Below are 23,579 nucleotides of genomic sequence, written 5' to 3'. Positions count from 1 at the left end.
ATTTTGAAAACAACGAGTTAAAATAAAGGAGTGCTAAGCTTCCACTAAATTAAATGCTCCTCCTTTGTTTTTATAAGAAAAGAGGTAACATTTTCACTCCACCTCTTTTGGTGACATCTCTGTGGCCCTGAAATGCTAAATATCTAGCATGTTGTAGCATTTGACCACAAAAAGACTGCAGAAAAAGTCAGCTGAGGTAGTTTATAGACCAATGGCTGTGGATTCAGAGAATATTGAGTGATTATAAAGGACATCTAGTCCAGCCCCATTGACTTGACCTAGGATATCCAACTACAGTATTGAGGATAGACAGATATTCCTAGAAAGAACTGTAAATTGCCCTTATGTATTTTCTTCTGCTGCTGTTTAGTTCTGCTTCAAGCCTTTAACTGGGGTGATAGGACAGCTGTACTCACCTAAACAGAGAAATCATAAAAGTTTGCGAATTGCCATGCTGTGACTCACATACACCAGGGGTGTTAAATTTGATTTCATTGAGGGCTGCATCAGGGTTGTGTTTGACCTGGGGGGCGGGGCATGGCCGGGGGGGGGGGCATGGCCAGCTCAAGGTCATTTGTGTCGGGAACCCTTGTGGTGGCCAAGTGCTAAGGCAGGACTTCCTCAGACCCTCCCTCATTCTCCTTATAATCCTTTCCTTCCTTCCTTCCTTCCTCTTTTTCCTCTCCTCTTCATTCTCCTTTCTTCTTCCTTCCCCTCTTTCCTTATTTTTCCTTCCCATCTTTTTCTTTGTATTTCCTCTTTCCCTTTCTCCTTTCCTGTCCCTTCTTGCATGCTCAAATGCAAAAAGGGAATCATTTTCCGTTTGTTTTGCTAGCCCTCTGCCAGCAAAAACGGAGCTCGGGGAGGGGGGGCGTGCACAGCCTTCCCGAGCTCCATTTTCTCTGGCAAAGGCACCGCGGGCCATTCCTTTGCTGTTTCCAGGGTGGCCTCGCAGGCCAGATCTAAGTACCCCGTGGGCCGGATCTGTCCCATGGGCCTTGAGTTTGACACCCCTGACATACACTACCCTGCAAACAAGTAAACTAGATGTCTTGTTTGTGTGAATTGTATGAACTGTCCAGGGTCACTCCTCAAAAGCTTTTCAGCGCATTTTTAAATGGATGAGCTGGAATGAACTTGATAGAATATCACCCTGAATAATCTTTTATTATTTATTTCAGTTTTTAGAGTAGAAGAAAACTTTTAATGGGAATTAAATCTCAGCTACCTCAAAGTTACAAGTGACCCCACAAAAACCTCTGAGCCTTGCCAATCCAGATGTCTCCATGTCTAGTTTTAGTGAGTCTATTACCTCAACCCAGTACTAGAAAGAAGTTGTTTGTGGAACTTTGGCACAATGCCAAAATCAACTCATCCTTTCTCACAGTGGATTCTCATAGGTCAGGGAGGGATTCTACCAACAGTACCAGATATTGGTGTGTCTTGGCTCACTCTTTGATCCAGGGGTCTCCAACCTTGGCAACTTTAAGACTTGTGGACTTCAACTCCCAGAATTCCTCAGCCAGCAATTCTGGGAATTAAAGTCTACAAGTCTTAAAGTTTCCAAGGTTGGAGACCCCTGCTCTGATCAGCATGTGGAATTCAGAGGTATTCAGAGCCAGTTTGGTCTAGTGGTTAATGCACCAGGTTAGAAAGCAGGAGAAGGTGAGTTCAAGTCCCACCTTAGGCCATGAAAGCCATCTGGGTGACTTTAGGCGAGTCACTCTCAGCTGAACTCACCTCACAAGGTTGTTGTTGTGGTGGGGGTGATATTAGAAGGAGGATGGTGAGTTGGTTATGTTCGCCTCTTTGAGTTATTTGTAAACTAATAAAGGTTGGATATACATATATACATACATACGTAAGTACCAGGGGTGGGTTCTACTTACCTTTACTACCGGTTCGCAATGGGGCCACATGCACAGAAGCATTTTCATGTCAGGGACAGTGGAAGGAGCTTCCCGCCAGTTTTACTACCAGTTCTATAGAACCGGAGCGAATTGGAGGCAACCTACCACTGGTAAGTCCATACATACATACATACTGCCTATTTGCATGGAAGTTCCATTCTTACCAATTATGGTTCATTAGAATAGTCCCTGAGGTATCAAATCTAACCCTCACCTGTGTAGCCCTGTCTGTCTCAATTTGGCAATTTTAAGCTGTGTGGACTTCAACTCCCAGAATTCCCCAGCCAGCTGGAGAATTCTAAGAGTTGAAATCCACACATCTTAATGTTATCAAGGTCAGAGGTGGTATTCAGCAGGTTCTGACCAGTTCTGAAGAACCGGTAAATACCACCTCTGACTGGCCCCACCCACATCTATTCTCTGCCTCCCAAGTCCCAGCTGATAGGGAGGAAATGGGGATTTTGCAGTAACCTCCCCCTGGAGTGGGGTGGGAATGGAGATTTTACAGTAACCTTCCCCTGCCACACCCACCAAACCACACCATGCCATGCCCACCAAGCCACGCCCACAGAACTGGTAGTAAAAATTTTTGAATCCCACTACTGATCAAGGTTGATAAACACTGGACTAATTTTTTTTAAAAAGATTTTATCTGAGACATTTACCAGCTCAGTATATATACCCAGCCATTTTAGCTTCTTTCAACAACATTTAAGCCTAGCAACAGATCACACACATCTACCTTTCTGCATTTGCATATCTTTAAATTACTATGCCCATTTCCCCTTTCTCTTTAGTAAACATGCTAGGAAGTCACACAAATCCATCTGCTTGCTCTAATGTTTCACCAGTGTTAACAACAAATGTGATGGCAATTGCTCGCTCCATCTCCTCTGCCACACACAATCATCTTGGTCTTTAATGCTGCAATTGTCAGATCTACAATCTTTGTTGTATCACATAATCTATCTAACGTTCATGGCAAATCATTTGGGTTCTCAATTTACAGCATAGCATCACCCTCATGAAAAAAAAAATAATAATACAGAGACTGTCAATACTAACAAAGCATTCCCAATACATTTCTATGAAAACATTAACATTATAGAATATCACATATGAATAACCTTCTGCTTAAAACAGTGTTCAATACCAACCTGTTCCTAAGGAGATACTCATCAATCATAATACAGTGGTACCTTGGTACTCATTGTTAATTGGTTCTGGGAGGTGCAATTAGTACCAAAAACATTGAGTACCAAACACATTTTTCCCATAAGGAATTACATAATGAGTCACAAGGCCACTGACACTGACAAGTTCTAGTTTCTGCATTGAGTACCAAACAAACGATGAGTGCCAGGACAAAATTTTCGCATCAAAATGCGTTGAGTACAAATTCGACTAGTTTCAAAGTAGTTGAGTATCAAGGTGTCATTGTAATTCTCATTAATTCTATGGTCTCTGAATAGTCCGACCTTTTTCTTGTTCTTCTCTATCCCTTCTTGTTACTTAACAGATTTTTGTTCCCTAATGCCACTCATTACTTTAGTTCACAATGGTGCACGGTTTTCCCTAAACTCACCTCTAGTTCCTTCATCATGACCATTCGCTATTGAAATGCAACTATTTTCACACCCAGCCATAACAAACTAGATGCACTGCAGTTTTCTAGGATACATTTTAGCCTTTTCATTCATTCATTAGAAAAATTTTGCTTCTCCGTACATTCCTCAACTCCATTCTAAAAGATCAGGTCACTTCATTTATATATTTTACATCCTTCCCCTTTCTCTTAGTTGCACACTCACACAACTCTTTACATTTCAAATCAGAATTTTGATATGGCACCAATGTCCCCAGATAGGCCCATAACAGCTTTGGTTAATTAAAGCTTTTACATAATGCATTTTTAGTAAGACAGAGAAGTGTAGACTAATATTCCAGATGAATGTGGACAAATGCTGCATTCCATGCTAACAGTTAGTAAGCATAGGTCCACTCAGTTTTGGCACAATTTGGCCATAATGCTATATGATGAATCAAAGCTCAGTTTTACCCCTGCGGTTTTATTCCATTTTACCTTCAAGTTATCTTTCTTTTTGTATGAATCTTTTTACTGTGCTTCTGTTCTATGCAAGTTACCAATTTCTTGAAATGACACAATTTTACAAGGCAACCTACAATCACCTGCACCCCAACTAGAAAGCATATGTAATGTAGAGACACTTGGATACAGATATGCATACACAAACACATGTCCGCAAAAGAGTTGGCTTTGTCCAGGAAAAAAAAAATGCCGTTTGGTCCCGGTCCAAAGGAACAAAATGTGTTGTGTTACCCGAAATTCTCCAGATCGCACCAACGTTACTCTCCATTGCTGCAACGGATGGAGATTTCTCCCCGCCCCAGAAATAAAGGCTCAGGTGGGCGGGCATTATAAACAACCACCAAAAAAGTGAACGTTCAAAAGAAAAACATCTTCCCGGTTCGGTCCGAAAAGAAAAAAAAGACCATAAACAAATAAGAACTCCCGCTTTGGCCAATGGCAGTAGGGCAGGAAGGTATCAAGGGCGTCCCCGGAGCCAATCAGAAGAAGGCAGGTAGCTTGTGAATGGGGAAGGCCGGAGAGGGAGTAGCCCGCGCGGCGATGGGTGGGGGGTAATTAATAAATACGCAACGCGTTCCGTCGAAGGCGATCGGGGTTGTCGATCAAGGCGGGCCCGGAGAAGATCTTTGGCGAGCCTGGCGGTGGAAGGCGAGAAGACCGAGCCGAGCGAAGGAAGTGGTGGGAGGGGCGCGTTGTCAGGCAGTTCTGCTGCAGCAGCTGAGGAGAAAGTAACTTTGCAAAGGCGAGGCAAGGCAAGGCATGGCCGCAGTAAGAAACCCGGGGATGATCCGTCTCTGGGGCCAGGCGCGCCGGCTTTGAAGTCTCCCCGATTTGCAAAAGCGGGGAGATCGCTGGCGGCTCCCCAAAAAGGAAAGGGGACGCCCGCGGCACAGAACAGCACGGCTGTCCCCGCCACCCCCACCCGTCGCAAAAGCGCAGCCTTTTCGCGCACCGCCAGCGTCGGCGGATCCGGAGAGAGCGAAGGCGCTCCGCTCGAGCGGCGAAGGGAGGAGGCGCTGCGCCGTCGAGGAGCTTCGCCCCCGCCGGCTTTTTCTGCAGCCTTCGCCCGGCTCGGACCTCCGGCTCGGCTGTGACCGAGTCGTTCCGTCAAGCGAGCGCCGAGGCTTCCGCCTCTCGGAGTTCGGTCCGACGACAGCAAGGCAGGGAAGGGAAGGGAGCGCCGAGGAGCGCTCCAAGCCGCTCGGGGAGAAAGCATGGAGAGCGCGCACAGCCTGACCGCCGAAGAAGTCCTGCGGCGTTTCGGGGTGCGGGAGAGTTGCGGACTCAGCGCCGAGCAGGTCCGACGGCACCGGGAGAAGTACGGCGCCAACGGTAAGGGGGCTCCAACAACCCTGCCTAGGCGCCCAAGCTCGCCGCCTTGCGCGGAACGGCCAGGGGTGGCTGGTGGGGTCAGGGAGGAAGAGAGGGAGCAGGATGGTCGCTTCGGACAGTGCCGGGGATGTGGGGGGGACTAGCAGGGCGCGGATTGTGGTCGTGGTGGTCCTCAACCGCTGCCGGTTGGGTCGGCTGGCACGCGTGGTGCATGGAGCTCCACGGGTTTAGGCGGAAAAAGGAAATGAATCGCTCTCAAATAAAAAGAACGAGCCGTGTCGAACAGTCCAGGGTCAGGCAGCATCACTTTTCCCACGGTGGCCGGCCGGCCGGCAGCAGAAATCCCACGGGCACGCGAGAAGTGGGGGGGGGGGCGCGGCAGGAAGCGGCTGCTCTTTGGCATTCGGAGGGAATTTGCCCTTAACTCCGGTTTCTGATCGCAGTCGCGTCGCATCTCCGAGCCCCGTTACCTTTCAAAGTCTGGCCTCGTGAATTTAGGGAGTGGGGTGTCCCCTCGAGACAACTCAAGGGCCGTTTAATAAACAGGACTTAGCTGATGGTGGCCATGGTAGCCGACCGAGTGTGTTCTGGAAGCAGACAGAGGCGATAGTGGTGGTGGTGGTGGTTTCCGCTCACCCCTGTGCCTCATGTTTACAGATACACTGTCTCTTTCCACGGAAGCTCCATTTTTAAGTATCTCGGTAATGGATAGGAGGAACGCTGAGGTAAAGCCGTCGTTCAGTTTCATGGGCTTCATGTATTGTGTGAATCCAATCGTTGCTCTTTAGAAACCACCGTCTATGGGACGTCGATGGAGATTCTCAGTCCTCCAGGTCATGGTTGTCCCAAACTTGGTGCTTTTTTCCAAGAGGCAACTGGACTTTCTGGGTTTTTTTTTTTTTTTTTTGAAGATGTTTCCCTTCTCATCCAAGAAGCTTGAAGAGCTGAAGAAGCTTCTTGGATGAGAAACGAAACGTCTTCAAAGAAAAAAAACCCCAGAAAGTCTAGTTGTCTCTTGAAAAAAGTACCTTTGGGGCAACTCATGGTGGTTTACTCCAGGAAACCATAACTAAAGCCAGGCTTAGTGCAGAGGTCTTCAAACTTGACAGCATTAAGACTTGTGGACTTCAACTCCCAGAATTCTCCAGCTAGCATAACAATTCTCCACCTAGCATAGCTGGAGAATTCTGGGAGTTGAAGTCCACAAGTCTTAAAGCTGTCAAGTTTGAAGACCTCTGGCTTAGTGCAATATGTGAATTGAGAACCCTGAAAGATCAGGGCTCATGAGATATTTGGGTGGGGAGCTGTTTGTTTGTTTGTTTGTTCAATATTTATAAAGAAGATTTTCAGAATTAAGAGAAGAAGAAAGAGGGGAACAAGATCTCCTCTAGCGAACAAGCGAATCAGGACATCTGAATAACAAGAATATGTAGGCAGCAAATTGGGATAGCAAGATGGTTATAATGCTTGCCTTGTAAATAAATAGAAGGTTGCTGACTCAAAACCCAGAAGAAACTCTGAATGCCATTGTGGTTAAGGAGTTGGTCAAGAAGTGGATCCATGGAAACTACCTGCCTAACTTTGGGCCAGGCACTTTCTCTTAGCCCATCCTTCCCCACAGGGTTGTTATGGGGAAACATAGATCTTGTGTGGTGCTTAAACAGAAGTACATATCAAATGCTAAATATTTAAGAATTATGCAGAAAAAAAGGATAATCCTGACCCTAACGTTTGAGGCAGTATTTCATCAACAGAAAGATATTTTGCAGGTACTAAACCCTTTTTAACTGGGGATGAATAGACTTGAACTCTCTGGTCTTCTATAGACAGAATTGCTCCTTAAGCCTGCAGTTATCCTGCCACTCCTACAAGTGCCCATTTCTTGTCTGTTTTTGGAATTGTAGGTTGCTAAGAGAAATAAGTTTTCTTCTTTTTTTGCATGACCTAAGTGCAAACCCATCCAGCAGCTGCTTGCAAGATACTGCAGCATGGACTATGATCTCTGTCAACCTTCCCAACCTACCCACTTCAAGATGCTATGGGATTACACTGCCCAGAGTCCTACATGGGTTGTCTGGGAATTATGGGTATTGTAGTTCCAACACATCTGAAAAGCTGGGTGGCTAGCTTCGGTTCTGCAAAAGCTCTCCACTTTTCTCTCCTGAGATTAGTGAAGATGAGTTTGTTTTTGGATGAAAAGAACAAGATTGGTGGAGTGACCATATTTTTCTCTTTAAAAAGTCAAGGGGGAGGTTCATTGAAAAGCTGAATGATATATCTGGAGGATATCAAAGTTCAGTGGATATGAAGAAGCTAACTTTTACATGAGTATGCAAAATGGGTTAATGAAGAATAGAGAGTTGGAAGGGACCTTGGAGGTCTTCTAGTCCAACCCTCTGCTCAGGTAGAAAACCCTATACCATTTCAGACAGATTGTTGTACAATCTCTTCTTAAAAACCAACAACTTCTGGAAGAAAGTTGTTCCACTGATTTAATTGTTCTAACTGTCAGGAAATTTTTTCCTCAGTTCTTGGTTGCTTCTCTCCTTGATTAGTTTCCATCCATTGCTTCTTGTCCTGCTTTCAGGTGCTTTGGAGAATAGTTTGACTCCCTCTTCTTTGTGGCAACCTCTGAGGTATCAGAACACTGCTATCATATCACCCCTAGTCCTTCTTTTCATTAAACTAGACATACCCAGTTCCTGCAACCGTTTTTCATATGTTTTAGCCTCCAGTCCCCTAATCATCTTTGTTGCTTTACTCTGTACTCTGTACTATAATGAATTTGAGGGAAGCTTGGTGAGGTTCTTTGCAGTGAGGTAAATCAGATTGTCAACTCATTCTGGTCCAACATTACTTACATTGATGTAACAACAGTCCAGACAACAGGCTTTCCAACTCTTTCCATGTCAAGGCCTTTCATTGGTTCTTTTGCAACCTTTTGCAACTTTCCCCTCTGAATTTGCACCTCCAAACTATGGAAGTGCATTGCCAATTTTTTTTCCTCTGCCGCTGTGCCCTCACTCTGCCAAAATAAAGAGTCAGTGCAGAAGGTTGTGAGAGTCGATCGCCATCTTTCCCACAATGAAGCCTATCATCAATCCTATTCTTCAAAGTGGGCTAAAACTGTATGGCTGACATTTGATTTAAAATGTCTGAATGTGGATGCTATAAGTTGAGACCTTTTTTTCCTGGAGGCAAATGGAAGTGATTTCTCTCCCTCCACTTCCTTGCCTTTAACCTCCACACCCCTCTTGTTTATGCTCTGGAAGCTGAAATGACAAACGCCCCCCCACACACACACACAATTCTTGTCACATATAATCCTCTATACAAGGATTGTTAGGATTAAATTTTGGAGACCTTGAGTTCAAGTCCTGTCTTAATTATGAAAGCCAGCTGGGTGACCTTGGGCCAGTAACTCTCCCTCAGCCCAATTCACCTCATAAAGTTATTTGCTGTGGGGAAAATAGGAGGAGGAGGGTGTGTTGGATATGTCCTCCACTTTGAGTTATTTGTAAAAATAATAAAGGCAGAGTACAAATAAAAATAAAAACTGTCCTTTTTTTCAGGTCTAGAAATCCTGTATGGTTATCCTCTCTTCTGTGAGCCACAAAGAGTCCTAGGGAAACAGTTTCAAAAATCTTCAAAGGAAATTCTTTAATAGACGTGGCACTGACAGTTTTCTGTTTTTACAAAACTTTCTTGTAGTTTTCAACAAAAGTTCCCTTTTCCTACCTAAGAAACCTCAACTTCCTTATTGGTTCCATGCTTCTTTTAATCTAAGAATGCTTCAATGCGTCTTTGGCCCCTGCTGGATTTCGTTGGCATATTTCATTGCCACATTTAAGCCATTTTATTTCTCTGTTGGCAAGACTCTTCCCAAGCCAACCCTTTTAGGGCAATATTTTATTTCAGCTACATTTTAGCTGGTCAAGAAAACCTCAGTTGCCCTCCTCAGCTATCAGTAAGCATTCAGCTTAAAGAAAGTTGGTTCCTCAGCAACCATCATAATATAATTAGAATATTTATAACATATCTAAATTAGGCTTCATTAAATCCATGATGGTCCATAGGAGAAAAAAGAATCGTAGATGGGTAATAGCTGCACTTCTCAAAACCCTTTCTGCGAAGTTTTGGAGAATTCAGAAACTTGCAAATCTGGTTTCTAGAAATCAGCTGTAGTGGTCTTTTTCGGGGGTGGGTGGGATGGCTATTATGATGCCTTACAAATTAGCTAATTTTTAAATTATGTATGGGTGAACCCTGGAATTTATAAAATTCCTGTACAAGTCTGAATCTTAGACCAAACTAGAAATACGTTTTTGAATTCAAAGTATAATTTTTCCTTATGTAAATGGCATGTATTCATAATGCTGGAGATCCAATAACTGTAAAGAAGCCATTTATTTTCCCCCTGCCTTGATCTTCAGGAAAAAAGAAAAAAAAACTTCTAGTAACACTGGAATTTAATTAAAAAGAAATCCTCCCCCCCCCCCCCATTTTCTAACTGATGTTTTTTAGGTAAAAGTTAAACCACAATGAAGCCTTTTCTTTGATACAAACTTTCCCTGATGGATTTGTGTATCAATACTTGGCATAAAAATCATACTGTATCTGTTTAATGAAGTTCTCATTTAATGTTGTTAATCTTCGTTTTGGATCAATTAACAAAGGTTTTATGGAGGCGCAGAATTGGTCAAGTGGCTCATCGTAGTTTTAATTGCTGTTTTTTTGAGTGCATTCTTGAGTGAATATAAATCAGGAATCTTCTGAACACTTTTTTTCCCTGTGTCCTTAAATGTCTGGGTACTTTTATAAATTTAATAAATAAATAAATAACTATTTTTTTCTGGTGTATTTTAAAGAGTTATAGATGTGTAGAGAAACCCTATCCTTATTTCCTAGATATTCCTCAAGCAGTTTTCAGCAGGGTTTTTTGAAGTATGTTGTGTGAGCGTATCATGGGGTTGGTGTTGAATATTCAATAAAGAGTGAAGCCCAAGAATATAGGTTTCACTCAAGTCCGCCTGAGGGAAAAATAGTTCAATCCGATTGGCTAAAGGTCTGACAGCTACCTATAAAAGGGCAAGCTGTCAGACAGACAGTTGCTGGGTTATTGCTTCTTATAATAAAGAGTTGAAGTCGAAGAACTGCCTCTGTCTCTTCAATCGCCCACTATTCTACAGTTCCATTAGAGATTAAGGAGAGAGAGACAAATCACTCAAATGCAGCCATATTTCTACTGCCACCGTTTTGCCTCATGAGCAGGGGTTTCCGATTTCCCCCCTTTTTAACCAATAGGTTCCATAACCAGAAAAAGTGTGAAGCCCCCTGATCTATAGCAGTGGTACCTCCACAGTTCAAAACCGATCTTGGTAACTTTAAAAAAAAGTGGGACACAGCCTTAGCCTGCTATCTAGCATAACATGATCTATATACAGTATTAGTTTCCCAACCTGGCAACTTAAGGTATGTTTAACATGCATTTAGACTTCAGTCTCTCAGAATTCTGCAGCTGACTTCCCACCATTCCCAGATATCAGTGGAAACAGTGATGTTTCAGCACATTTGCATACAAAATTAAGGATGGCTGGTCTTCACTGACAGGCAGATGTTTTCTAAAATCTTTCCAATCAGTCTTTCCTAGCAGACTAGGGATGCAACGGATTAGTTCTGCTCTTTTTGCACGCAAAGCAAGTGTTGTATTATGGTGTATCCTTGAGGACTAGAAACTTCTGAGTTTTATTTTCTCAATGCTAAACTGCACCCATGCCTTTTGGTGTAGTAGTTAAGACACTAGGCTAGAAACTGGGAGACTGAGTTCTACTCCTTTAGGCACAAAGCCATCTGGATGACCTTGGGCCTGTCACTCTCTCTTAGCCCTAAGGAGGAGGCAATGGCAAGTCATTCCTGAAAAACTTTTCCAAGAAAATTGCAGGGATTTGTCCAGGCAGTCTCTGAGATTCGAACACAACTGAACAAAAGCAAACAACAACAACAAACCAACTTGCACCTCAGTTCTAAATGTTTTTATGTGTGCATTTGATTTTGTTAATGTTCCCGGCCCTGATCAGTGTGTGAAACTATGGTTTGTTTAACAAGTTGTGATAAATTAATCGAAAATAGGAGGATTTACATAATAGGTAGATGTATATAATTTTAAGTTAACCATTGCATATGGTTTATGATGATAAACGAGATCATTTTTCCTCATTAGGTTTTTTTCCTGTGGGTGCTTGGCATGTTAGGTGAATGTTAGGCCAATCTTGACATGGTTTGGTGAGTCAATTTGGTATAGCGCTTTGCATTCTGGCCTAAAAATCAGGAGACTGTGAGTTCTAGTCCCACTTTAAACATGGAAGCTGGCTTGATAACTTTGGGCTCAGCCCAACCTACCTCACACAATTGTTATGGGAAAAATAGGAGGAAGAAAGAGTATTGTGTATGTTCCCTACGTTGAGTTATTTAGGGGAAAAAAATAAAGAAAAAAATGTAAAATAAATAAAGTGGAGTGGGGCTAACTTAGTACTTGAATGGGAGATCACGGGGAAATCTATTTATGCTAGGCTGAGAAATCAACAAAATGCCTCAGAAGTCAGTGGCCAATCACTTCTGTTTCCTGCCAAAATAGAACAAGGGTCTGTCCTTTAAGTTGCTGGGAGTTCAGATCAACTTCAAGGACACTTTTAAAGTAAATAAATGTGCATACTATTACGTTGTCCTGTTTGAAGGTAATATATTGTGGTGATACAGATATTATTGGAGTATTCTCATTTGCCCCCTGTTTGATCTTCCAGGCTTCCTCCTTTGTGTGCCAGTTTCCCACCCACAGAAAAAAACAAATTGTGGCTTAAGTGGCATTCTTTGCTTCCTCCCAGACCAGTGGTTTTCATTCTTGGTGATTTAAAGATGTATGAACTTCAATTCCCAGAATTACCCAGCCAGGAATTGTGGGAGTTGAAGTCCACACATCTTGAAGTTGCTAAGGTTGAGAAACACTGTCCTAGATTCTGAGCATATTGATCTAGATGCAAATCGGGCTGAGGGACATATTTTATTTCAGATGCTTTATTTCAGCATTTGTTTACCTGCAGAGAAATCCACCCACTCACCCCTGTCTTGCCCTGGACATCTTCAAGACCCATCTGAAGCCAAGAAAAGCTGCTGTTTTCCTAATATCAGACTAAAACATGTTGAGTTATCGGGATACGGGTAGTCCTCAACTTACAATAGTTGGTTTAGTGACCATTCAAATTTACAACATCCCTTAAAAAAGTGACTTACAACTGTTTTTCACCCTTACAATCATTGCAACACCCCCATGGTCACATGATCAAAATTCAGGCGCTTGGCAACTGACTCATATTTATGACGGTTGCAGTGTCCCGGAGTCATATGATCGCCTTCTGTGTGACCTTCTGACAAGCAAAGTCAAGGGGGAAGTCAGATTCACTTAACAATCACGTTATTAAGTTAACCACAGTGATTCCCTTAACAACTGTGGCAAGAAAAGTCGTAAAATGAGGCAAAACTCACTTAACAACTGTCCCACTTAGCAACAGAAATTTTATGCTCAGTTGTGGTCGTAGGTTAAAATACCTGTATTTTAAATTTTGATTTTTCAATCCTGCATGTTTTGGGAATGATGCCTTTTTGATTACTTAATAAACAATTCTAGGTTGGGGCACCCCAGTGGTTGGAATTAACAGAGCTCAACTTCGTATCCATTCCTGATTTTCACTCGAACGGCCACCGGTAGTCTTTGATTTAATAATCATTCTTTTAGCAACCATTCAAAGATACAGTGGCACTGAAGAAAGTGACTTACAACTGGTCCTCAAGTCTTAAGTTATGACCATCGCTGATCAGCACAATCATGTGATCAAAATCTGGGCAATTGGCAAGTGGCATGTATTTACAGACAACAACAAAGTCATGGATCACAATTTGCGATTTTGCTTCTGATAAGCAAAGTCAATGGGGGAAGCCAGATTTGCTTAACAACGGCATGATTCACTTAAAAACTTCAGGGATTTGCTTAACAACTGTGTCAAAAACGCTCATAATATTGGGTGTGACTCACTTAACAACTACCTCCTTTAGCAACTGAAATTCTGATCCAAATTGTGGTCATAAAGCAAGGACTACCTGTATTCTGTCAGAGGTACCCTTCACAGGTAACTCCATTGAGAATGGGTGGTTGTGATTTACTTCTTTCTCTTCATTTTCTTCCCTCCCATCCTTTTTCCTTGTTTGTCTTGGTGGGCAGGAAATATCTCCCTGCTCATCTTTGCAAGCCACCCTGAATATAGCAAAAGGAACAGAGGCGGTATTCAGCCGGTTCGGACTGGTTCACCTGAACCGGTAGCGGAAATCGTATGTGGGCCTGCCCACCCACCCCAGCTCTGTGCCATCCTATTTAGGCACGTTTTTGAGGCTGGGCACATGCGTGGAAGGCGCCCGCACGAGCAAAGGGCATGCGCGGAAGGCAGGGTTACGAATGGTAGTAACATAATGTGAAACCCACCGCTGAATAGCAATAGCACTTAGACTTATATACCGCTTTACAGTGCTTTACAGCTCTCCCTAAGCGGTATACCGAGTCAGCATATTTGCCCCCCAAAATCTGGGTCCTCATTTTACCCACCTTGGAAGGATGGAAGGCTGAGTTAACCTTGAGCCTGGTCAGATTTGAACTGCTAAATAGCAGGCAGCCAGCAGTCAGCAGTAGCCTGCAGTACTGCACTCTAACCACTGTGCCACCAAGGCTCTTAATATCATTTTGGCAAAAGGATATGACAAGAGTCTTTCTAATAAAATCCATTTGTGAAGCATATAGGGAGCCACGGATAAAAGAAGGGATATTTTCATGCTCAGACTAATTCTAAAACTGTAATTATTTAAGCAGGTGTTCAGTGTTTAATGGCTTGCTGGTTTTTGATAAACACATTTATTTTTGTGGCCACTGCTATTTTTACTGTTCTTCTGTAGATATTTGTATTGTTTTAAAATGAAACAAAGTCTTATCCAGCTTTCTTAAAAAAAAATTTTTTAAAGAAGGGCCATTAAGTAGCATTCTAATTTAAACTTTTAAGTGATTCAGACAAACACACAGAGAGGTTAGAAGCAGGGTCTTGCTCCCAATTTACTTTCAGGCAGGGTGGATAAAAATCAATGATTTTTTTAAAAAAAATAAAAAAAAATCAATTTTTTTTTATTTAAATCGGATTTTTTTGATTTAAATCAGATTTTTTTGATTTTTATCGAATTTATTTTAATAAAAAACTTTTGGGGTAAAAATCTATCGTAAGATAGTTTTCTATTTAAGATACATAAATAATTTAGTTTATTCAGCATGAAATGGAGCTTAGTTATGTAGCATGAGGCTGTATATTCTGCAACACTGGGACTATCGGTGAGTCAACAGTGGGTCAAAGGAGTAGCAGAGATGACAGTTGCTCTTTAAAAATTATGATTTAAATCGAGTTGATTTAAATCAAGCCTTTTTACTAGTGATTTAAATCATGATTTAAATCAAATCCACCCTGCTTTCAGGACCAATATAATTCACATTTTCCTAGAGATCTCTGGAAAGGGAATGTAGCCCTTCCTGATCTGGTGCTCTCCAAGAGTGGATTACAGCTCCCATCATCCCCAGCCAGTATAACCAATGATTCGATGAGCTAGAGAAGATGGGAAATATTACTTTATCTAACATTTGATATTCAGGAAAGCTACTCCAAACATAGACAAGGATAGAACTTGCACGTTGAGGAGAAAAGTACAAATTTCCACCTGAGTCAATATTTGTCTTATTTCAAAAAATTTTGGGAAGGGCCCTTTCCACCCAATTCATATTTAGCATATGCGAGTAGCTTTGATGAAGCCAAAGTAAGATGGGTACGTTAGAAGATGAAAGAAGGGAAGTGGTAGGATGTACTCTGTAGCCTAAATGGCACTTTGAAAGCCTTTTTGGGGTGTGTGTGTGATCATCTGTGGATCCCTTTTTTTAGCATGCCTTATTTGTTTGTGTGTGCTTTGTGTGTTCCTTTTAAAGGAAACAGACTATATAGGGTCTGTAGCAGTGGTGGGATTCATTTTTTTTTACTACCGCTTGGTGGGCATGGTGTGGCTTGTTGTGCATGGCTTGTTGGGCATGGCTTGTTGGGCATGGCTTGTTGGGCATGGCTTGTTGGGCATGGCAGGGGAAGGATACCATAAAATCTCCATTCCCACCCTACTCCAGGGGAAGGATACTGTAAAATTTCCATTCCCACCCCATTCCAGGGGAAGAATACTGTAAAATCTCCATTCCCTCCCCACTCCAGGGGAAGAATACTGTAAAATCTCCATTCCCTCCCCACTCCAGGGGAAGAATACTGTAAAATCTCCATTCCCTCCCCACTCCAGGGGAAGGATACTGTAAAATCTCCATTCCCTCCCCACTCGAGGGGAAAGTTACTGCAAAATCCCCATTTCTTCCCGATCAGCTGGGACTCGGGAGGCAGAGAATAGATGGGGGGAGGGGGGCAGTCAGAGGTGGTATTTACCGGTTCTCCAAACTACTCAAAATTTCCACTACCGTTTCTCCAGAACTGGTCAGAACCTGCTGAATACCTCCTCTGGTCTGTAGGTAGAAGGAAGGGGGGCATCTGCTTTGTTGGTCTTCCTGGAGCATACAGGATGCCTTCTGCTTTTTGCATAACTTTTGGGAACTCAGAGTTTGTGGAGTCTTGGAAGATATTAAGAAACAATGGTGTGATTCCTGCTTAGGAAGTAGTAAGTGGTTTTACTTTGGCTGGGGTTGTGTGATACGGTAAATTTAGTACAACATGACTATGGCAAAAAACTGACCTATCACGTGTAAATCACTTGACCATGGAGATGCTGCAAAAATGGTCATAAGTATGAAAAATGGTCATAAGTCACTTTTTTAAAAAAATAATTTTTATTACAATTTTCCTTTACACAACTCTAGTACATAATCCACAGACTGTGTCATTTTTGTATACTTCGGATCAACATTCCATACAATATATACATTATATACATTCAATATCTAATCCTCAACAGCCTTATGTATATTTTCAATTTTTATTTCTATTATCTATCCAAGTGTACCATTTTTCCCAAACCGCATAAAATTCTGAATCATCTTTTTCTTTTAGTTCTAGAATAAGCTTATCCATTTCAGCACATTCATATATCTTCTGAATGATCAATCCCTCTGGTGGTGTATTGCGTTCCTTCCAGTATTGCACGAACGTAATTCTTGCCGCTGTTAATATGTGTAGAATCAAATATCTTATCTTTCTATCAAATTTTGTTTTAAGTATTCCCAGGAGAAATGTTTCCGGGTTTAGTTCTATTTGACATTTTATTATCTCTTGTGCCATCCTTGTATCTTAGACCAGTACTTTTTCGCTTCGGGACATAGCCACCAAGCATGAAAGAAGGTACCGTATAAGTCATTTTTTCAGTGCCATTGTAACTTTGAATGGTCACTAAGTGAATTGTTGTATGTTGAGGATTACCTGTACAGCAGTCTTTGGCTCTGCTTTCTTCTGGATTGTTTCTCTATTTGTCAATCTAGTCTGCAGTCCTGGATTTGAATGAGATGCTTCCTATACAAATACCACCCAGCTCTAACCCTGCTTAGCTTTCTTTCTGAGCCGAGGTTGCCAAGTCACTACCTCCTAACAGGACGTGTCCTTTCAATAAATCATAGTTAAATAAACCATAGCCTATATTGCTGTGTAATCCAGTCACTGCGTAATCCCAGCAGCCCAAATGAAAAATGGCTTGTTTATGATGAATGAATGTTGTTAGAGCGGAGCCCTTTTTTTTATAAACTACTGGCACGCTTGTAAAAATCAAATTGAAAAAGGGTTTCTTTAGCATGGCATGAATTTATAGTGAGTAATTGAAGGCTGCATTCAGCTACATCTTTGGAAAACTTTCAAAGAGCAAAGGGAAACAACCTAAAATAAATCATTGTTCGGTTAATGCTCTCGTAGAGGCTAGATCTTTGCAGAAAGCCCAGTTGGTGGTGATTTTTCGCATTTCATAGTGCTGGGGGAATAGCTCCAGTTCCCTTCGGGGTCCGGTTGTAAATAATGGGAACAGTAGCTGTAGAAGCCCTGGCCATTCTCTTCCATTGTCTGCAAGCTCCTGGACCCAACCGTTGCCTGTGTGAGAAACAAAGCTGCTGCCACCCCCCCTTACACAAATGACAAAGAACATGGGAGGAAATCTGTTAATTTTGTGCAGAGGAAATAACACCGAATAGCTCCAAAAGTCAAGATTGTAATGAATAGTTTTCACCTGATTTTACATTTGGAAGAGAAAACAGACTTGTTCAGTAGGTTTGATTGATCAATTTAAAGCTACTTTTATAGGTAGTCCTCGATTTACAACCACATTTGGGACAAGAATTTCCCTTGCTAAAGCAAAGCAGGAGCCTGGATAGCTCCACAGACTAAAAGCCTGTTATTAACATTCAGCTGTCTGCAATTACTGCAAGTTCGAATCTCCCCAGGCTCAAGGTTGACTAGGCCTTCCATCCTTTCTAAGGTAGGTAAATTGAGGACCCAGCTTGTGGGGGCAATAAGTTGACTTTGTATAAAAAAATATACAAAAGTATGAAGGCTATTGCTTAACGCATTGTAAACCGCCCTGAGTCTCTAGAGAAGGGCGGCATATAAATCTAATTTAAAAAAAAAACAACGATTCTTAAGTGAGGTGCAGCCAATTTTTTATTTTTTTTTTATTTTTGCCACGTTAAGTGAACCACTGCTGTTTAAACTGCAGTGGTTAAGTGACTCTTGTTGTTGACCGAATCTGGCTTCTCCCATTGACTTTGCTTGTCGGAAGCCAGCTGGGAAGGTTGCAAATGGTGATCGCATGACCTGGGGATGCTGCAATTGTCATAACTACATGCCGGTTGCCAAGTGCCCAAATTTTGATCATGTGACCATGGAGATGCTGTAACAGTTATATGTTCCAGTTAGAAAACATAAGATAAAGGAGGGCTGTGGAAAGGGAAATTAACATACAGTTTTATCACTGTGAGGACTAGTTTTAAGTTGCTTGTTTCAGTGCCGTCGTAATAATTGTCTGTCGTGCCTGCCAACTTGACTTGGTTGCCCGTCCTGCCAGTGTCAACCCTGAAGCTGACCATTTGAAGCTTCAGTGTATTACTATGGGTGTATTACTTGGAACCAGTGTAAGGTGACCAGACGTCCCGCTTTTGGCGGGACAGTCCCGCTTTTGAGCAATTTGTCCCGCGTCCCGCGGCGTTTCAAAAAAGTCCCGATTTTTCTTGAGCCCCAGCTGATTGCTAGAAGAAAAAAAAACTGTTTAAACTCTTGCCCGGGGCTTCAAAGGGCCGCCCTACAGGCAATCAGTGTAAAGCAGTTTTTTTTCCCCCTAGCTAAGCTTCAGAAACGAAAACGAAACCGAAACCAGGGTCTTTGGTGCAGCGTGACAAAATGAGGCAGAGAGAGATTTATTTTTATTTTTATTTTTCCTCCCCAAAAAAGGTAGGTGAAAAACTGCAAACAATGGGAAATTTAGGAGGAGAGTTCAAGATTTTAAAACACAAAGGAAAAAAAGCTGTATTTAACTAGGGAATTGTAATAATTGAGATACTATTAATTGTATATTGTGTTGAAAGCAGAAATGGTTAAGTTGTGGTTCGGAGGAATATATGGGAGAAATTATTTGGTTTATTATTATTGGTAAATATAATTAATTGATTTGTAAGAAATTGGATTGCATGGAAATAATTGGAATATTCATGTTCATATTGATTAATATACAAAAAAGATAGTTTTATAACTAATTGATTTATATTAAAATGTTGAATTTGTATTAAACAACTGTATTACATAATTACATAATTAAACAATGTGAGGATGGATATAAAAATAGATGACAATGGGAAGGGGTATAATATAGAATAGAAGGGAAAAATTGAATTTGATTAAGATTAGAGATGAGGATGAAGGGTAATATTGGTTTTTTAAAAAAATAGATGAGGAATAAATATGGCAAAAAGGAAATATAGAAATTGTAAATTTAATTGAAATGACTAAACGCTGTTTAAATTTGTGAACCAGCCAAATATTCTGTTCAAAGAAAATACATTGTATGTTTGTATGTGTGTTTCTAATTATTGCTATTTATTCATATTTGTTCTCTTTTATTCTTTAAAATTTAACAATTCATTCTTTATCTTAATATCTTTATATTTGCTTGGGGTTGGCTTTCTTCCCTTTCATCTTTTTTATTGTACAGCAATCTTTCTCCTCAAACCTACCACCTCTCTCTTTTCTTTCCTTCTTACTTTCTCTTCCCCCCACCCTCTTTTTCTCCTCCCTACTTCCTCTTTCTTTCTCCTTCTCCTCCTCTCTTCCTCCCTCTCTTACCCTCACTCCTACTCTAATTTCCATTCCTTCATCCCTCTCTATTGCTGTAATCCTTTAATGCATATGGACTACTCAGAGGGCTGAAAAAGTTATTTTTGACTGGTCCTCACACTTTTGACCAGTCCTCGAACTTACGACTGTCCTCACATTTTACATTTTTGCCCTATCTTGTCACCATGGTGAAGAGAAGCAGTTGTGAAATGAGTGACATGGTTGTTAAGAATGCTGCACGGGCATAAATGTGAGGATGGTCATAAGTGTGAGGACCAGTCAAAAGTGCGAGGACCTGTCAGAAATGACTTTTTTCAGCCCTCTGGTTAGTCCTTTTGTGCATATGGACTACTCAGAGGGCTGAAAAAGTTATTTTTGACTGGTCCTCACACTTTTGACCAGTCCTCGAACTTACGACTGTCCTCACATTTTACATTTTTGCCCTATCTTGTCACCATGTTGAAGAGAAGCAGTTGTGAAATGAGTGACATGGTTGTTAAGAATGCTGCACGGGCATAAATGTGAGGATGGTCATAAGTGTGAGGACCAGTCAAAAGTGCGAGGACCTGTCAGAAATGACTTTTTTCAGCCCTCTGGTTAGTCCTTTTGTGCATATGGACTACTCAGAGGGCTGAAAAAGTTATTTTTGACTGGTCCTCACACTTTTGACCAGTCCTCGAACTTACGACTGTCCTCACATTTTACATTTTTGCCCTATCTTGTCACCTTGTTGAAGAGAAGCAGTTGTGAAATGAGTGACATCGTTGTTAAGAATGCTGCACGGGCATAAATGTGAGGATGGTCATAAGTGTGAGGACCAGTCAAAAGTGTGAGGACCTGTCAGAAATGACTTTTCAGCCCTCTGAGTAGTCCCTATACACATAGCCATGGCCACCCGGTCACATGACCAGGTAGCCACGCCCACCCAGTCACATGGCCTCCAAGCCACGCCCACACAATAAGCCACGCCCACAATGGTGTCCTTCTTACCAATGTTAAAATCTGTTCACCTTACCCTATAGACATAGCCATGGCCACCCGGTCACATGACCAGCTAGCCACGCCCACCCAGTCACATGACCAGCTAGCCACGCCCACAAAATAAGCCACGCCCACAATGTCCCTCTTTACCAATGTTAAAATCTGGTCACCTTAAACCAGTGGTGAAATGTAAAATTTGTTACTACCGGTTCTGTGGGCGTGGCTTGGTGGGGGGTGGGTAATATGACTGAGTGGGCGTGGCCAACTTTTTTTTTTTTTTACTTTTAAAACCATTTTTTTCTACAACCTCTTCGGCTGAAGAGGTTGTAAAAAAAATGCTTTTAAAGCCTCTGACGATCCCAGCTGACTTGCCTGATCGGCAGAGGCTTTCTTTTTTTTTTTTAAAGCCTCTGATGATCCCAGCTGAGCCGTGCGATCATCAGAGGCTTTTTTTTAACTTTTAAAAGCATTTTTTTGGCCAAAGAGATTGTAGAAAAAATGCTTTTAAAAATTAAAAAAAAGCCTCTGATGATTGCGCGACTCAGCTGGGCAATGGGGGGGGAGGGGGCAGGGATTTTTGCTATCGGTTCTCCGAACCACCCGCCTCCATCGCTACCGGATCGGGCGATCCAGTCCGAACTAGGAGCATTTCACCCCTGCTTGGAACCCTGACAGCCAATGTGTGTAGAAGCCAAAGGCTAGAAGGCAAGGCTAATGGATGCTTTCAGCTGCAAGGCTGCCTGATTGTCTGTTTGCGACTTTTGTGTTTCTCTATCCATCCAACAGGGGAGGGCTCCAATTTTTCCACTCCTCTCCCCTAAAAATGTCAGTCTGCCAAAACCAGAATGAATCAAAGGCTCTCTATATAAAATGGAGCTGAAACAGTCTTTGGGCCCGTCCTTTAATTTGCAGACAGGTGAAAATGAATGAAATAAAAGGCTCTTTATTTGTGAGCTGTAGGCAAGGTGAGAATTCCTCAAAAGAAAAAAAAATGCAGATGTGAGGATAGAGGCATTTTGATTTAGTCTTGAGTTTTGTTCCCTTTTTCATTGCCGGGCGGGTGTCTGCTCAGAAGGGAGGCTCCTTGTACAGGTAGTCCTCGACTTACGACCACAATTGAGCCCCAAATTTATGTTGCTAAGTGAGACATTTGTTGGGAGTTTGGACCCATTTTACGACCTTTCTTGCCACAGTTGTTAAGTGAATCCCTGCAGTTGTTAATCGAGTAATATGGTTGTTAAGTGAATTTGGGATCCCCATTGCCTTTGCTCGTCAAAAGGTCGCAAAAGGTGGATCACCTGACCCTGGGATAATACAATCGTCATAAACATGAGTCAGTTGCCAAGAGTCTGAATTTTGATCACATGTCTATGGGGATGCTGCAATGGTCGGGTCAAAAATGGTCATAAGTCACCTTTTTCAGTGCAGTTGTAAATTTGAATGTTCACTAAATGAACCGTTGTAAGTCGAGGACTACCTGTTGTTAAGGATATTGTTGTTGCATTACCAACCAGCAGAGTGTAGAGCACAGAGAAACGTTGCTGAGAGCAATGAATAAGAGATGTGCAAACTGGTTTATCAAAAGTTTACTTTATAGTGAAAAAAACAATCTCATAGTCTTTAAATCAATCCAAGTCTTTGCCAGTTAAATCAATCCAGTGATTCAAATATCTTCTTACCACACAAACAGTAGTTGGTTAGAATAACAAACTCACTCTGGTTCACAAACCACGATGGTAGCAGTTCCATCCAACGATGATAGCACAATGATAGCAACTCCACACACTATGGTAGCATATCATCAGCTGAATACTTTACAGTACCTTTCTTAAATACGTTTACAACCAGTGATTATCTAATTACAGCATGACTCAGCATTACAATGAATCAGCAGGAAAACTTTAAAGTCACACAATACATATTCATATTAAAGTCACAGAACATATATTGCCTGGACAACTTGAAGCTCAAACCATATCCTAACACCTGTAATAGATTTTACTGAGATGTGGCCAGATGTGGCCGAGTGGTTCAAGAATTGCACTACGGCAAGGAAGACTCTGGTTCAAATCCATCCACAACCTTGGAAGCTCACTTTACTCCATTCTAGTCCAAACAACCTCATGGAGTTGTTGTTATGGAAATAAAATGAAGGGAGATGCCCATGTAAGATGTCTTGAATTTCCAGAGTGGACGTATTATTAATTATTAATATTAAATTGCATTGCTCAGGTAAGTGGCAATAGGATGACAAACTAAACTTCTTCTTTTGGCCACAGAAGTTGCACTAGTTTGGGAGAGCAGATAGTGCTTCCTTCTAGTTATCTGGGTCTTCGTCTCCTCTTTTAAGTTTTTCCAAGATGTCAGGTTTTCTCTCCTGTGACTTAACTTTGGTTAACTTCAGTTAAATTTAAATTAAATCATGTTTCTCCTAGTCATCCAAAAATAATTGCCACCACACTGCCAGCGAGGAAAGGAGTTTAGAAGCTGATCTCATTGCTTTGAAGGAGTTGGTGACTCGGCAGTTGAACTTTCAAGATATAGATTTATTATTTAAAAGAAGTGATAAAACGGTTGCTAAGAAGGAAGCATGTGCTTCTCGCAAAACTGTATGTTAATTTTCCTTTCCCCAGCCCTCCTGTTTCTTATGTTTTCTATCTGGCAGCTAAACTAAGCTGGCAGCAGATGCACTGCGGTATACAAAGCCGGATTTCCCAAGTTTTTTTGTGAAGTTCCCAGGTAATATTTCTCTGAAATATTTTTCTGGGCCAGACTACCCCTAAAGAATTGTGACTTGTAAGCAAGAGACTAATTATTGGGGCT

General features: G+C 41.8%; 1 protein-coding gene across 1 annotated transcript in view; it reads left to right on the top strand.

Moving 5' to 3' along the window:
• The first annotated feature begins 4,646 nt into the window (after nt 1-4,646).
• Nucleotides 4,647-23,579, top strand: part of ATP2A3 (ATPase sarcoplasmic/endoplasmic reticulum Ca2+ transporting 3) — a 149,738-nt gene continuing 130,805 nt past the window's right edge. The window contains exon 1 of the mRNA XM_070932095.1: nt 4,647-5,352. Coding sequence (XP_070788196.1) covers nt 5,235-5,352 — 118 coding nt within the window. The 5' untranslated portion in view covers nt 4,647-5,234. The remainder of the gene's footprint in view (nt 5,353-23,579) is intronic.

Source organism: Pituophis catenifer, unplaced genomic scaffold (assembly GCF_029215685.1).
Source record: "Pituophis catenifer annectens isolate HBS135680 unplaced genomic scaffold, rPitCat1.0.hap2 SCAF_1, whole genome shotgun sequence".
Lineage (NCBI taxonomy): Eukaryota > Metazoa > Chordata > Lepidosauria > Squamata > Colubridae > Pituophis > Pituophis catenifer.
Note: the sequence above shows the minus strand (reverse complement) of the source record. Positions and strands in the feature narration are given on the sequence as shown.